Here is a 12,221-nt window from a genome sequence, read left to right as displayed (position 1 = left end):
AGTTCATTATTTTACTAGTACCTATGATGTCTAAGAGATGCAACATTCGTGACTCAGGATAATGATCATGTTCCGTTTGTCTCCACACATCATCTACAACATCCTGAGTAGTCTCCACCAAGTCAACAACTTCTAGTAAGGATAGACTGTCCAAGTTATAAAACTCCTAGAACAAAAATGCACTAATTTTTAAACATAATTATATTTGTACCTTGGGTAATATAATCAAAATGTTCCCAGGCCTTTTCAACTGCCACAACTCTAATATTTGCCATATTATTTTCTCCTCCTTTTTCTAACAGCTTATAACTACTTCCATATGCAAATACCCTATAATTTCCCCCCAAACATAAATGTCATGAAAAGACAGAATATAAAAATTGTAAAAAGTCTACTCATTCATTTACACAATTGGCCTAATTTTCTTTAAATTTTGATTTTTTAAAATTTACTCAATAAAGGTGATCTCAACTCCACATATACACTACCCACTGTAGTTCACATGTCTTTATTCATTTATTATTAATTCATAATATTATGTTTAAGAATAACACAACCACAGTCAAGATTTATCGTGCTCTTTTTCATCATTATCAAAAAAAGCTTAAAACCATTTTAAACACTCTATTAAAATATTATTGAAATAATAGTGGAAATGAGTAGAAAATTAATATATATTTGTTTTGAAAAGAATAGACTTTTTATGTTCACACTTAAAATGGTCACTCAATTTCAATGTAGACACATAAAGGAATAATCAATTAAATAAGCATAAAACTAAGACTTTTAATATTTCAGATTACTTCAAAATGCTAATTTGAACAAAGTGAACATCCATTCAAAAGAACATATTACCTGTACATAGATAAACCTGCCATATTTGTTTTTCACTATGTACCTGCAGAAAAGTAATTTTGGGGTTTTTTTGTTTTTTGTTATTTTCTTGAGATGGAGTCTCGCGCTGTTGCCCAGGCTGGAGTGCAATGGCACGATCTCTGCTCACTGCAACCTCCACCTCTCAGGTTCAGGCAATTATCCTGCCTCAGCCTCCCGAGTAGCTGGGATTACAGGCACTCACCACCACGCCCAGCTAATTTTTGTATTTTTAGTAGAGACGGGGTTTCACCGTGTTGGCCAGGCTGGTCTCAAACTCCTGACCTCAAGTGATCCGCCCATCTCGGCCTCCCAAAGTGCTGGGATTACAGGTGGGAGCCATCATGCCCAGGCATAATTTCGTTTTTGAGAAAAATATTTTATAGTGATTAGAATTTAACTAAGTTTTGGATTTCTCAATTCATTTTACATATACAACTTAAACTTTTCTACATATAAAAAATCTATTTTATTCACAATCATCAAGTAAATTTTAAAACAGAGGAGAGGCTGTAAAAATTGAATCCTAAAGTACTTTTATAAGAAGCCCAAAGCCGGGCGCGGTGGCTCACGCTTGTAATCCCAGCACTTTGGGAGGCCGAGGCGGGCGGATCACGAGGTCAGGAGATCGAGACCACGGTGAAACCCCGTCTCTACTAAAAATACAAAAAAATTAGCCGGGCGTGGTGGCGGGCGCCTGTGGTCCCAGCTACTCGGAGAGGCCGAGGCAGGAGAATGGCGTGAACCCGGGAGGCGGAGCTTGCAGTGAGCCGAGATTGCGCCACTGCACTCCAGCCTGGGCGACAGAGCGAGACTCCATCTCAAAAAAAAAGAAGCCCAATATATAACCATGTATGAAACACATACTCTTGCAATTGTTTCAAATAATTCTTTAAAATAATTGGCTCTTTCTTTATTAATCTGTTTATTTCCATGGTGAGCTTGTTCTATCCAAAACTGGAACTCATCGCTTGGTGTAAGGATACCTATAAAAGTCAAGAGGGGAAACAAATGGTATAGAATATCAGAGGAAAAAAAATGAATACAAAACAGCAGAGCAGCAAAATATTTGAGTCATCTAACACATACGCTCCTAGCTGAGATCAAACAGGTGACACTTCCTTATTGTTTCCTATTTCATACTATAAACAAAGTGTCCTTCCTGCAGTCTACTTAGTGCCACATTTTTCAGATCTGTGTGCTTTTTGTTAGTGATTCACTGTTTAAAATGGCCCCCAAAAAAGTGCTAAATGGCTGTCTAGTGTTCCAAAGCACAATAAGGTTGTAACGTGCCTTACAGAAAAAATACATGTGTTAGATAAGCTTCATTCAAGCATGAGTTACAGTGCTGTTAGCCATGAAGTCAATGTTAATGAATCAACAATATATATGAATTAAAGTGTCTTTAAACAGAAAAAAAAAATAAGGTTATGTATTGATCAGTTGATGAGATGCTGTGACCAGGGGCTCAAACGAACCTAACCCTGTATTGCTCCTAGGAACAAAGGTTCAAGATTCACTAATTCAGTGTTTACAGTGACGTTATAGAACATAACTACTGCCTCGGCACTTTGGGAGGCCTAGTACTCAGGATCCCTTGAAGCCAGTAGTTTGACACCAGCCTGTGCAACAGAGCAAGACCCCATCTCTACAAGAACTGAAATAAATTAGCCAGCAGATAGTGGTATGCACCTGTAGTTCTAGCTACTCTGGAGGCTCACGCTAGATTGCATATTATTAACAATTATATCTTCCTCTTCTCCACATGCACATAAATCTACTCATTTTTTTAAAACCTATGCTCAGAGAAATTCCAAAAGTATTTGAAGAAATCTATGAAGAAATATGTTCATTTACTAATGTACTAATGAGACAATCATTTTGTACTTTCTTTTATTAAGCTATGGTTATATACCTCGTGTGTCATCTTCCTTAAATTTCAATTTTAAGTTAGTGTCTGATCTTCGTAGAACTATACCCAACCCAGCTTCTAGTTCACTCAAAAGATTCTGAAGTTTGGGATCAAAGTTTCTGCTCCATTCCTGATCCTAAATAAAAACAAACAAGAGCAACCAAGATTGATCAAAATTTTGCTAATCAAATTGGCTTCCCAAAACACTGTCCAAAAACCCATTTTTCTTAAAGCCTGCCACTACCTCCACTTCATAAGAAGAATAAAAAGTCCTCCCAACAGTTAAAACTATGAAAAGCATTTAATGTAGAAATGTTAAGAGTTGATATGGATTGCATTTTATATCTTTCTCCAATTTCTCTATTTTTTTACAAATTACATTAAATTTAAATTTAAAAAGTTAAGAAAAGATATTTTAATTAAAATTAAAACACTAATAACATTAACAGTAAAAAATAGATATTTATGTTTATATGAAAACACTTATCCAAATACCTCAGTTAAAAAAAAAAATGACAGCTACTTTTCTCACCTTTAACAACATTGGTGCAAATACTTGCCGTACTGCTTGGTAAAGAGAACTAATAGGTGACTCTAACATAGACGAAACAAGAATGTTATCGTGTAGATTCTCATCAGTAATTACTTCAGGTCGCAGCTTGAAAAACACCAGCACTTTATCTTTTGTGTCACCAAACTCAATCTAAAGTGATAAATGATTTTTAATGTTATTTCATAAAATTTAGTATTCGAAAAAAATGTAGACAAAGTTCTATCACTATAATTATACCTCTTGGAAAAAAATAGTTACTTTAAAAATAAATATATTAAAACCAATTTATATCTTCTTTCCTTAAGAATACTTCAGTTTAAAAACTTATTCCCACTTACACTAGATCATAAAGTCACTTTGATAAGTTATTTATAAACATAAAACAATATGTACATTGTTGACTGCTAACTATTCCATTCCAGTCAGATTCCATTCCAGCCAGATTCCGTTCCAGCCAGAGTCCATTCTAGCCAGAATCAGTAATAGCACAGATGAGAGCTGTATGCTCCAGGTACACAATGAATAGTGTACTTCTCTAGTAACACAGAAAGTCTATAACAAAATGTTAATTACCCTCTTACCTAATTTTAAAATTATACATGCACTCAAAACTACCAAAATGAACTTAAGTTGCCTATCTCCTAAAATTAACTTTATCTTAACTGAAAATTTTTCCGTAAAGAGTTGATCATAAAACTTTGTCAAATTATCATATAGCTAGATTATTTTAAATCGGAACCAGATGAACTCAGTTGGAATTCACTACAGCAACCTTGTTTAAAATAGGTCAGTTCATAGTAATTAGTTCATTAGCTGAGAAGTATACTATCAAAGGAAGTTTTTGCGTTAAACACAAATTTTCAGTTATTCTCATTTCTTTTTTCAGGAAAAGAAGTCTACACATTAAAAAGCTTCCAAACAAGGTCACTGCTGTGTATGAAGAACAGCTATGGGTCTCATGCCTCTTTTTTCTATCCAAATAATCACATTTTTGGCCGCTGGAAAGGAGGTGAAACTTTCTGTTACTGCTCAAACGCTTATTATATTTCATGACACATGAAAAGTATATGAAATCCACATGTCAGTGTCCATAAATAAAGTTTTATTAGAACATAGCCATTCCCATTCAATTACATGTATTATTACAAAGTATTACATGTCTGCTTTTACACTACAAAGGCCAAGTTGTAGCTGCAATGGAGCCCTTGTTGCCTGCAATATTATCTAACCTGTTACAGAAAACGTTTGCCAACCTCTGTCCTAAAGCATAAAGCAGATCACAGCACTCTCTTGCTTAAGATTGCCAATAACTTCCTATTTCAATTTAAATGCTATACAATGTCCTAAATGATCAGCCTGTGCCTTATTCTCCCTCCTCATCTACCACAATGTTCCTTCATACCATAAACTTCAGCAATCACTCTGGATTTTTTTTCTTGCCCCTGGAAACTAAGTTAAAACCCAGCTCAGGGCCTTGGTACTTACAGTTTATTTTGCTTAGAACACTCTTCTCCCAGATTATGTCTGCCTGCAACTCATCATTCAAATCTCGCTTCAAAGATAACTAATTCAGAGAGGTATTATCTCCCACCATATATATCTTTAGTTCCCCACACCACCCCGTCACTACTATAACATTAATGGCACTTATCAATACCCAAAATTATGTTACATATATCTGTAGCATGCGTATAGCCTACCTTTGTCTATTCCAATGTTACTCCTTTAAGATACGGACTCTGTGTTCATAGCTTTGTCCCCAGTACTAGTAGGTAGTCAATAAATATTTGCTGACTTATTAACTTACTGAATCATGCTAACTAGCAGGCATCTAAAGTACAACTGAAGACATAACAAAATATTTTCAAATATGACTAAAAACCTGTAGTGAAGTGTACAACTAAAAATAACAGATACATCGTTGGGCTTTACTAGTAATAGCTTTAACTTAAAAAAAAAAAAGTTCTACCTTCAACTTTCAAATACCCAAGCCAAGATACACTTTCACGAATCCAAACCCCTTTCCATCTTTCCTACCGCATTCTATCCAAACTTTCAGTGGCAATTACAACAGTGTGTCCTGATTTTATCATTTGCTGAGTGTATGTCATCCTAAGCCACTGGAGTGAGTCTAGGAAAGGCAGAAAGCAGGGGGCTCTATCCTGAATTACACTACCTATTGGAGAAAAAGAAAAGTTAACATTTAGGTTGTAACTTTTGTCCCTTACTTTCCTCAGCCATAAAATAAGAATAAGAATAGTTCCTATCTTACAGTGTTGTTATGGCTATTAAATGAACGAATACATATAAAGTACTTAGAACAGTGCTTGACAGAGTCTAAAGTGAAAATAAATGTTAGCTATGATTATCCATCCTTTTTATATCTTTGTAAACCCATCAAGCCTGGCAAAGTGCCTTGCATGTACTGAGTTCAAAGTAAATGTTTATTAAATACAATCGAATTAAACCTAAGAATAAAGATAGTGAATGGGGTGAATGATTCAACCATCCTATAAAAATGCACTGAAGCCAGGCGTGGTGGTGCACGCCTGTAATCCCAGCCCTTTGGGAGGCCAAGGCGGGTGGATCACCTGAGGTCAGGAGTTCGAGACCAGCCTGACCAACATGGTGAAACCCCGTTTCTACTAATTACAAAAAATTAGCCGGGTGTGGTGGCACATGCTCTGTAATCCCAGCTACTTTGGAGGCTGAGGCAGGAGAATCGCTTGAACCCGGGAGGCGGAGGTTGCAGTGAGCCAAGATTGTGCCATTGCACTCCAGCCTGGGCAATACGAGCGAAACTGCGTCTAAAAAAAAAAAAAAAAAAAGGCACTGAATGTTTTTGCTGAGTTTCAAAAACTCTGCTAGACCTAGGGATAAGGGTGAACACAAGAGGAAGAGGTTTAAAATATGTCTTTGTTTTATTAACTTAAATCTATTTACTGAGTCCCCTTTAATGTGTCAGGCAATTTTCTTCCGTGTTTTTCTTTTAGGCTTATATATATAAGCCCTGATTGCAAATGCAACCCATTTTTTAAGCAATCCTGCCAGTGGAGGGAGCAGTGCAATTAATAAATCAGTATATCACATGATGTACACCAAAAAGGAATTCAAACTTTATTTTGAAATATATCATTTCACAAAAATTTAAATTCCTAACTAATCTTCCCCTTGGGCAATGTGAAAATCAGAGCCTGAACCAAAAAAGACCAGAATTTGCCCCCCCCAAAAAAAAAACTCAAAAAGGGGAGAGAAAAAAACTAAAAATAACTAAGAAAATGTTTTCTTTTTAGTTATAACGTATCGTAGTCTTTCTTAAAAAGTAGAATATAGGCCGAGCGCGGTGGCTCATGCTTGCAATCCCAGCACTTTGGGAGGCCGAGGAGGGCGGATCACTTGAGGTCAGGAGATGGAGACCAGCCTGGCCAACGTGGTGAAACCCCCGTCTCTACTAAAAATAGAAAAATTAGCCAGGCGTGGTGGCGCGTGCCTGCTACTCGGGAGAGGCACGAGAATCGCTTGAACCCAGGAGGCGGAGGATGCAGTGAGCAGAGATCGCGCCACTACACTCCATCCAGCCTAAGCGACAGAACGAAACTCCGTATAAAAATTTAAAATAAAATACAATCTAATTGCTTCTATTCAGAAGTATGGAAGGGAAACCTGCTTCGGTCAGGTAGGATGCAAAGCTTGGAAACCACATGCTTAAGCACGAGGCCAACGCAGCTAAGCCAATAATGCAGGAGAAGTGGAGACAGCCTTGGGTTCCTGAAAAGGATCTGGTTGGTAAAACTAAAGAGTGTGACCCGACATCCATCTGGCTGGGCCTGGGGACTTGAAGAGTGGTCAGGGGTCAGGCAGGAGTGCAAGGAACCGTACCGTGTTGGAAAAGGAGATTCCGGCGTCGGATCGCTGCACCCTGAGGAGCATCTGGTTGCCGTCATCCAAGAAGTTGTTGATTTCAAGACAGTTGCACAACGGTGGCTGATTCCAGAGTTCAGACATCAGCCCGAAGTAATTCTGGGTAGTAGTGAAAATGAAGAGCTTCCGAACGTCCGCAGTCCCGTTCGCCATAATTGGAAGGGGTGGAGGGAAGTTGGGGGAAGGGGGAGGGAAGAAGAAACCAGTCCGGAGGGAAGTGAAGGGAAGAGAGGAGCTTTGCTCAAACCCGTAGCCCGACCGCGGGACCCAGAGCTTCGCGGTTGCCAGGGGTAGTCGCTATGGCGACGGAGCGCTACGGCGGCGTCGCTGGCGGCGCGCGGTGGACGTTGCTCTCTCGGGGCACGCGCACGCAAAGCTCGCGGAGGTGATCGACCGCCTCGGAGCTCTGCAGCGGCTCCCTGCGGTCATCGATTGTAAGGGGTTGGGACAAGTTTATGTTGGCTCTCAAACATGTCTTTTATTCTTCTTACTCATTTCTTATCACGCATAATCAGAAGAGAGACAGCTAGCCTTCAAGTACAGCAGCGTGATCTAGATTTAGGGGAGCTGGGTTCCAGTGCTCCCTCTCCACGTGCACCTGGTAGCAAAACAGTCTGTCAGCGTCAAGGTACACATCTGTTAAGAGGGGGAAATACTATCTCACAACCAGGGGTGTAGTGCGGATTGTAAAAGATTACTATTTAAAAATCGCTTTTTAGAGAGGCTTATAAAGAATAGGAATTCAATACAATGTTAATTTACTTTCTCAGTCGCCTTCTGCTCCTTTCTGTGCTGCTGCATTTTCCAACATCGTTTTTTCTCCTATTATTAATTTTAGAAAAATTTAACCAGCAGTTTTTGCAGTCATTACCCGAACACAACCATATTTGTAAAATAGCTAAAATTTACAATGATACTTTTTAGTTTATTTTGTAACAACCGCAACCAAATTCTGTGAAAATACAGATATGAAAACAGTCTTTGTCATTTTCTACCTCATGGCATTAACTATAAACTACTAAATTGCTGGTCATTCATCCGAACATTCGTCAAACACTTTCTCAATTCAGTAATTCTCTTCTAAAAATATTTACTACGTGTTATTAGGTTGGTGCAAACGTAATTGCGGTTTTTTGGCAAGAACTGTAATTACTTTTGCACCAATCTAACACAATTTGCCAAGTACCCAACTAGGCCCTGGGGACACAGTTCCTGCCCTCTGGAAGTTTTTGCTGTAGTCGTTCATCACCTCAGCAGTGCTTTGACCCAAGATCCTAGGGTACCTAAACATATACAGATTTTTTTTGTTTGCACTTAATAATCATAACCTCCCCTTAAAAGTATACTGTTTGAGAATTAGAAGGAGAGTCCTTTTATTTGCTGAGCAACTTAAGATTTTGGAGTGGGAACTTAAAAAAGCTGAACTGCTCTAAATTATAAAAGGAAATGAAAGTAAATTCTCATGAAATATCCAAACGGTGGGAGATGGGAGTCTGGCCACTGGATGGGAAAACATCCAAACGGTGAGGTGGGATACTGACCACTGGGTGGGGGAAAAAATCCTAACAGGAACCCAAGATGACTGTGTAGCTAATAAAAAGATTTTGAAAGCCAAAGTGACCACTATGGTTACAGAGTTTCTTGCTCTGCAATGAGCATTATCACTCTTACCAAGGTCTTAAGGAAAGTCTCCATTACCCACAAGTGCTCGGTCTGGTGAGTTGTTTTGGTGGAAATGTATGAAATGGCTGAATTGAGCTTCCATAACAATATGGTGAATAAAAAGTCAACACATGTAGGAAGATGAGTCTAGAAAGCAGATGAGATCATGAGTATGTGATCCTCCCAAGAATTTTTAGAACTCTTGAGGAAACTTCGGGCTTCCACAAACTATGAAATTGTGTTTGAATCAAGTTTAACACCGATCTCAAACATGGAAGCTCCCGTTGACATGTAAACCCCATGAAATAGAGGTTTTGTGTTTCCTTTTCACTACTATATACGAAAAATGAGGCAAAGAGTAGGAAGAAAAGACAGATATGGACTTTATTTATTGTATCAAGCATACAATAAAGAAGAAAGAACCTCACAGATTAAATAACTTACACAAAAACACAGAGATGGTAAGTGGTAGAACCAAGATTCATACCAAAATCCAATTCTGAGCCAATCTCTATATACTATATCACAGTGATAGCCAGATATCCACCAAAATCTATTTTTCCCTTCCATAAGAAGTGGCTACCATCGAGGTGTGGTCATGTGACTAATTCTCACCAATAAAATGTGCGAAGAAGTAATGTGTGCGTCTTCAGGGCAAAGTTTTAAAGAAGTGAGAGTACCTTTACCTTTTGCCAGCTGGATGCAGATAACAATAAAGCAACAAGGATGGCGAAACTTTCCAAGAGTAGGACCCTAGGATCCTGAATCACAGAGTGGAATAATGTCTGCAATTGTTAAATAAGCAAGAAATAACCTTTGTTGTGTTTGAGACATTACACATTAAACTGTGTGAGGCTATTTTTATGGCAATTTAGGCTACTCTAATCAAAAGAGTAATTGATATCCATAGTGTAGTAATGATTTTTTTTTTTTAATGTGGGGCATTGGCTTAGCAGTTGGCTGGCAGGTGGCATAAAAACAGGTAAGGGGAAGACCCAAAACTTTCTGAGACAGGGTTTCCTAATTTTATCCTATATGCCATTTCCCAAACTTTTTGGTGACCTTTTTATACTTTATGCTTTAAAAAATTATTTTTATACTTAAAAAAATTACTACCAGGCACAGTGGCTCACGCCTGTAATCCCAGCACTTTGGGAGGCTGAGGTGGGCAGATCATGAGGTCAGGAGTTTGAGACCAGCCTGGCCAATAAGGTGAAACTCCGTCTCTACTAAAAATACAAAAATTAGCTGGGCACAGTGGCGTACACCTGTAATTCCAGCCACTCAGGAGGCTGAGGCAGAAGAATAGCTTGCAACTGGGAGGCAGAGGTTGCAGTGAGCCGAGATTGCGCCACTGCACTCCAACCTGGGTAACAGAACAAGACTCTGTCTCAAAAAAAATAAAATAAAATAAAATAAATTCCTGAAGACTCCAAAAGAATTTTGTTTCTGTAGGTTATTTCTATCAACATTTATTGTAATCAAAATTAAAACTGAGAAATTTTTGAAATATTTATTTACTTATCTATCTTAAAATAAGCATAATAAGACCATTCTTGGTAAAATAAATAACATATTTTTATGAAAATAATTATATTTCTAAAAGGCAAAAAAAAATTGATGAGAAGAATGGCATTGTTTTACATTTTTGTTAAGTCCCTTTCCTGTCTGCCTTAACAGAAGAAAACTGGATCGTCTATGTGCTTCTGCGTTCCATCTCTTGCAATACGTTGTTTGGATTGAAGTATATAGAGAATATCCAGCCTCACACAGATATGTAGTTTAAAAATTGAGAAGCTAAAAAATGAAGAAGATTTTAATAGATGCTTGTGAATATTCTTTTATACTAAACTAACATTCCACAAGTAGTAGTTTCTCAAAGGATAGTTAAAATTTGGAATTTGGAACGAGATCAATGATTATTTCATACTCATTTACATTAAAATGCATTGGTTTTCTAGCACTTTGAATGTATCTTTTGCTCGCACATAATTTCATAACATCATACATTGGTCATTTAGAAAATATTGGTTCACTAAGCTATGAAGATCTTCCAAATATTGATACATTTCCTTATACAATATTTTTTAAAATCACATTTATTAATACACCACTGATCTCATAAGAAAAAGTCTTTTTAGAGACAGGGTCTTTCTCTGTCACCCAAGCTGGAGTGCAGTGGCTTGATCATACCTTGCTGTAGTCTCAAACTCCCGTGCTCAAGTGATCCTCCCACCTCAGCCTCCTAAAGTGCTGACATTACAAGAATGAGCCACCTTGCCTGGCCAAGAAAAAGTCTTTATGTATGGAGAGGTTGTCAAACTTATAGTAGAGAATTTAAATTATCCAAGATTCTAATTTTTGCAGGAACGCTTGAATTTTATCATTGGCCACAAATAAGGTCAGTTGTTTCCCTGGAAGTGATAAGCTCATTTCATTCATTTTTAAGAAAAATTTCTGCCAAATATCAAAGTCTGAATAACATTAGTTTGTTATTCTTTCAAGTAAAAATGGTCTTCCATGAAAAAAAAAAACAGCTAGTTTAGATCATAACTCAATCACAAAATTATTTTCCTTGAAACAGCCATTATTAATACCTCAATGCAGCAGTGTTTTACAGTATATTATTTCATTGTTCAAAATATTGAAATGACTAGTACTGAAGGTTTAAGATTTAATAAAAAGAATAAATTTTACTCCTTCATCCAGGAGATTCTTAAATGAAACTGGAATCTTTTCCAGTGAATGCATGCATGTGAAGAATAGATGATTACTAAAGCAGTTTGGTGCCCCACCCTTGATTTGTGTCAACTTGCCAGCTGTTTTAGCCACTGCATTGTTTTTCATTGTTGTGTAACAAACTACTACAAATTTAGTGGCTTAAAAATAACACCCATTTATTAGCTAAAAGTCTGATAAGTCAGGAGGCTGGGTGCTGCATGCTAAGGGTCTTGCAGGCATAAATCAAGATGTCAGCCAGGCTGCATTCTCATTTGGAGCTTAGAGTCCTCTTAGAGTTGATGCAGGATACATTTCCTTGTAGTTGTAAGACTGAGGTCCTCATTTCTTTGCTGGATGTCAGCTGGGGCCACTCAGCAATTAGATATTGCCCACATTCTTATCCTCCATCTTTTAAGCTAACAGCAGAGAACTTCCTAACACATCTAAGCTCCCTTGTGCCTCAAATCTCTTTTATAACAGGAAGAAGCCAGTTCCTTTTAAGGGTTCACTTGATTAGATCAGGCCCAACGAATAATCTCCTTTTTCATTAACTCACAGTCAACTGATGAGTAAACTAGG

General features: G+C 37.6%; 1 protein-coding gene across 3 annotated transcripts in view; it reads right to left on the bottom strand.

The window, feature by feature from the left end:
* Positions 1-7,587, bottom strand: part of DYNC2H1 (dynein cytoplasmic 2 heavy chain 1) — a 380,304-nt gene extending 372,717 nt beyond the window's left edge. For 2 of the 3 annotated variants that reach the window (XM_055272929.2, XM_055272930.2), the window contains exons 1-5: positions 7,218-7,577; positions 3,318-3,488; positions 2,789-2,921; positions 1,741-1,859; positions 22-166 (exon numbers count right to left, since the gene is read on the bottom strand). In XM_055272929.2, the coding sequence (XP_055128904.1) occupies positions 22-166; positions 1,741-1,859; positions 2,789-2,921; positions 3,318-3,488; positions 7,218-7,412 (763 nt within the window). In that variant the 5' untranslated portion in view covers positions 7,413-7,577. Of the gene's footprint in view, positions 1-21; positions 167-1,740; positions 1,860-2,788; positions 2,922-3,317; positions 3,489-7,217 lie in introns of all 3 variants that reach the window. The other variant, XM_055272928.2, reaches the window with a different exon arrangement.
* Positions 7,588-12,221: the final 4,634 nt, after the last annotated feature.

Source organism: Symphalangus syndactylus, chromosome 3 (genome assembly GCF_028878055.3).
Source record: "Symphalangus syndactylus isolate Jambi chromosome 3, NHGRI_mSymSyn1-v2.1_pri, whole genome shotgun sequence".
NCBI lineage: Eukaryota > Metazoa > Chordata > Mammalia > Primates > Hylobatidae > Symphalangus > Symphalangus syndactylus.
The sequence above is the reverse complement of the archived record's forward strand: the minus strand, read 5'-3'. Positions and strand labels throughout refer to the sequence as shown.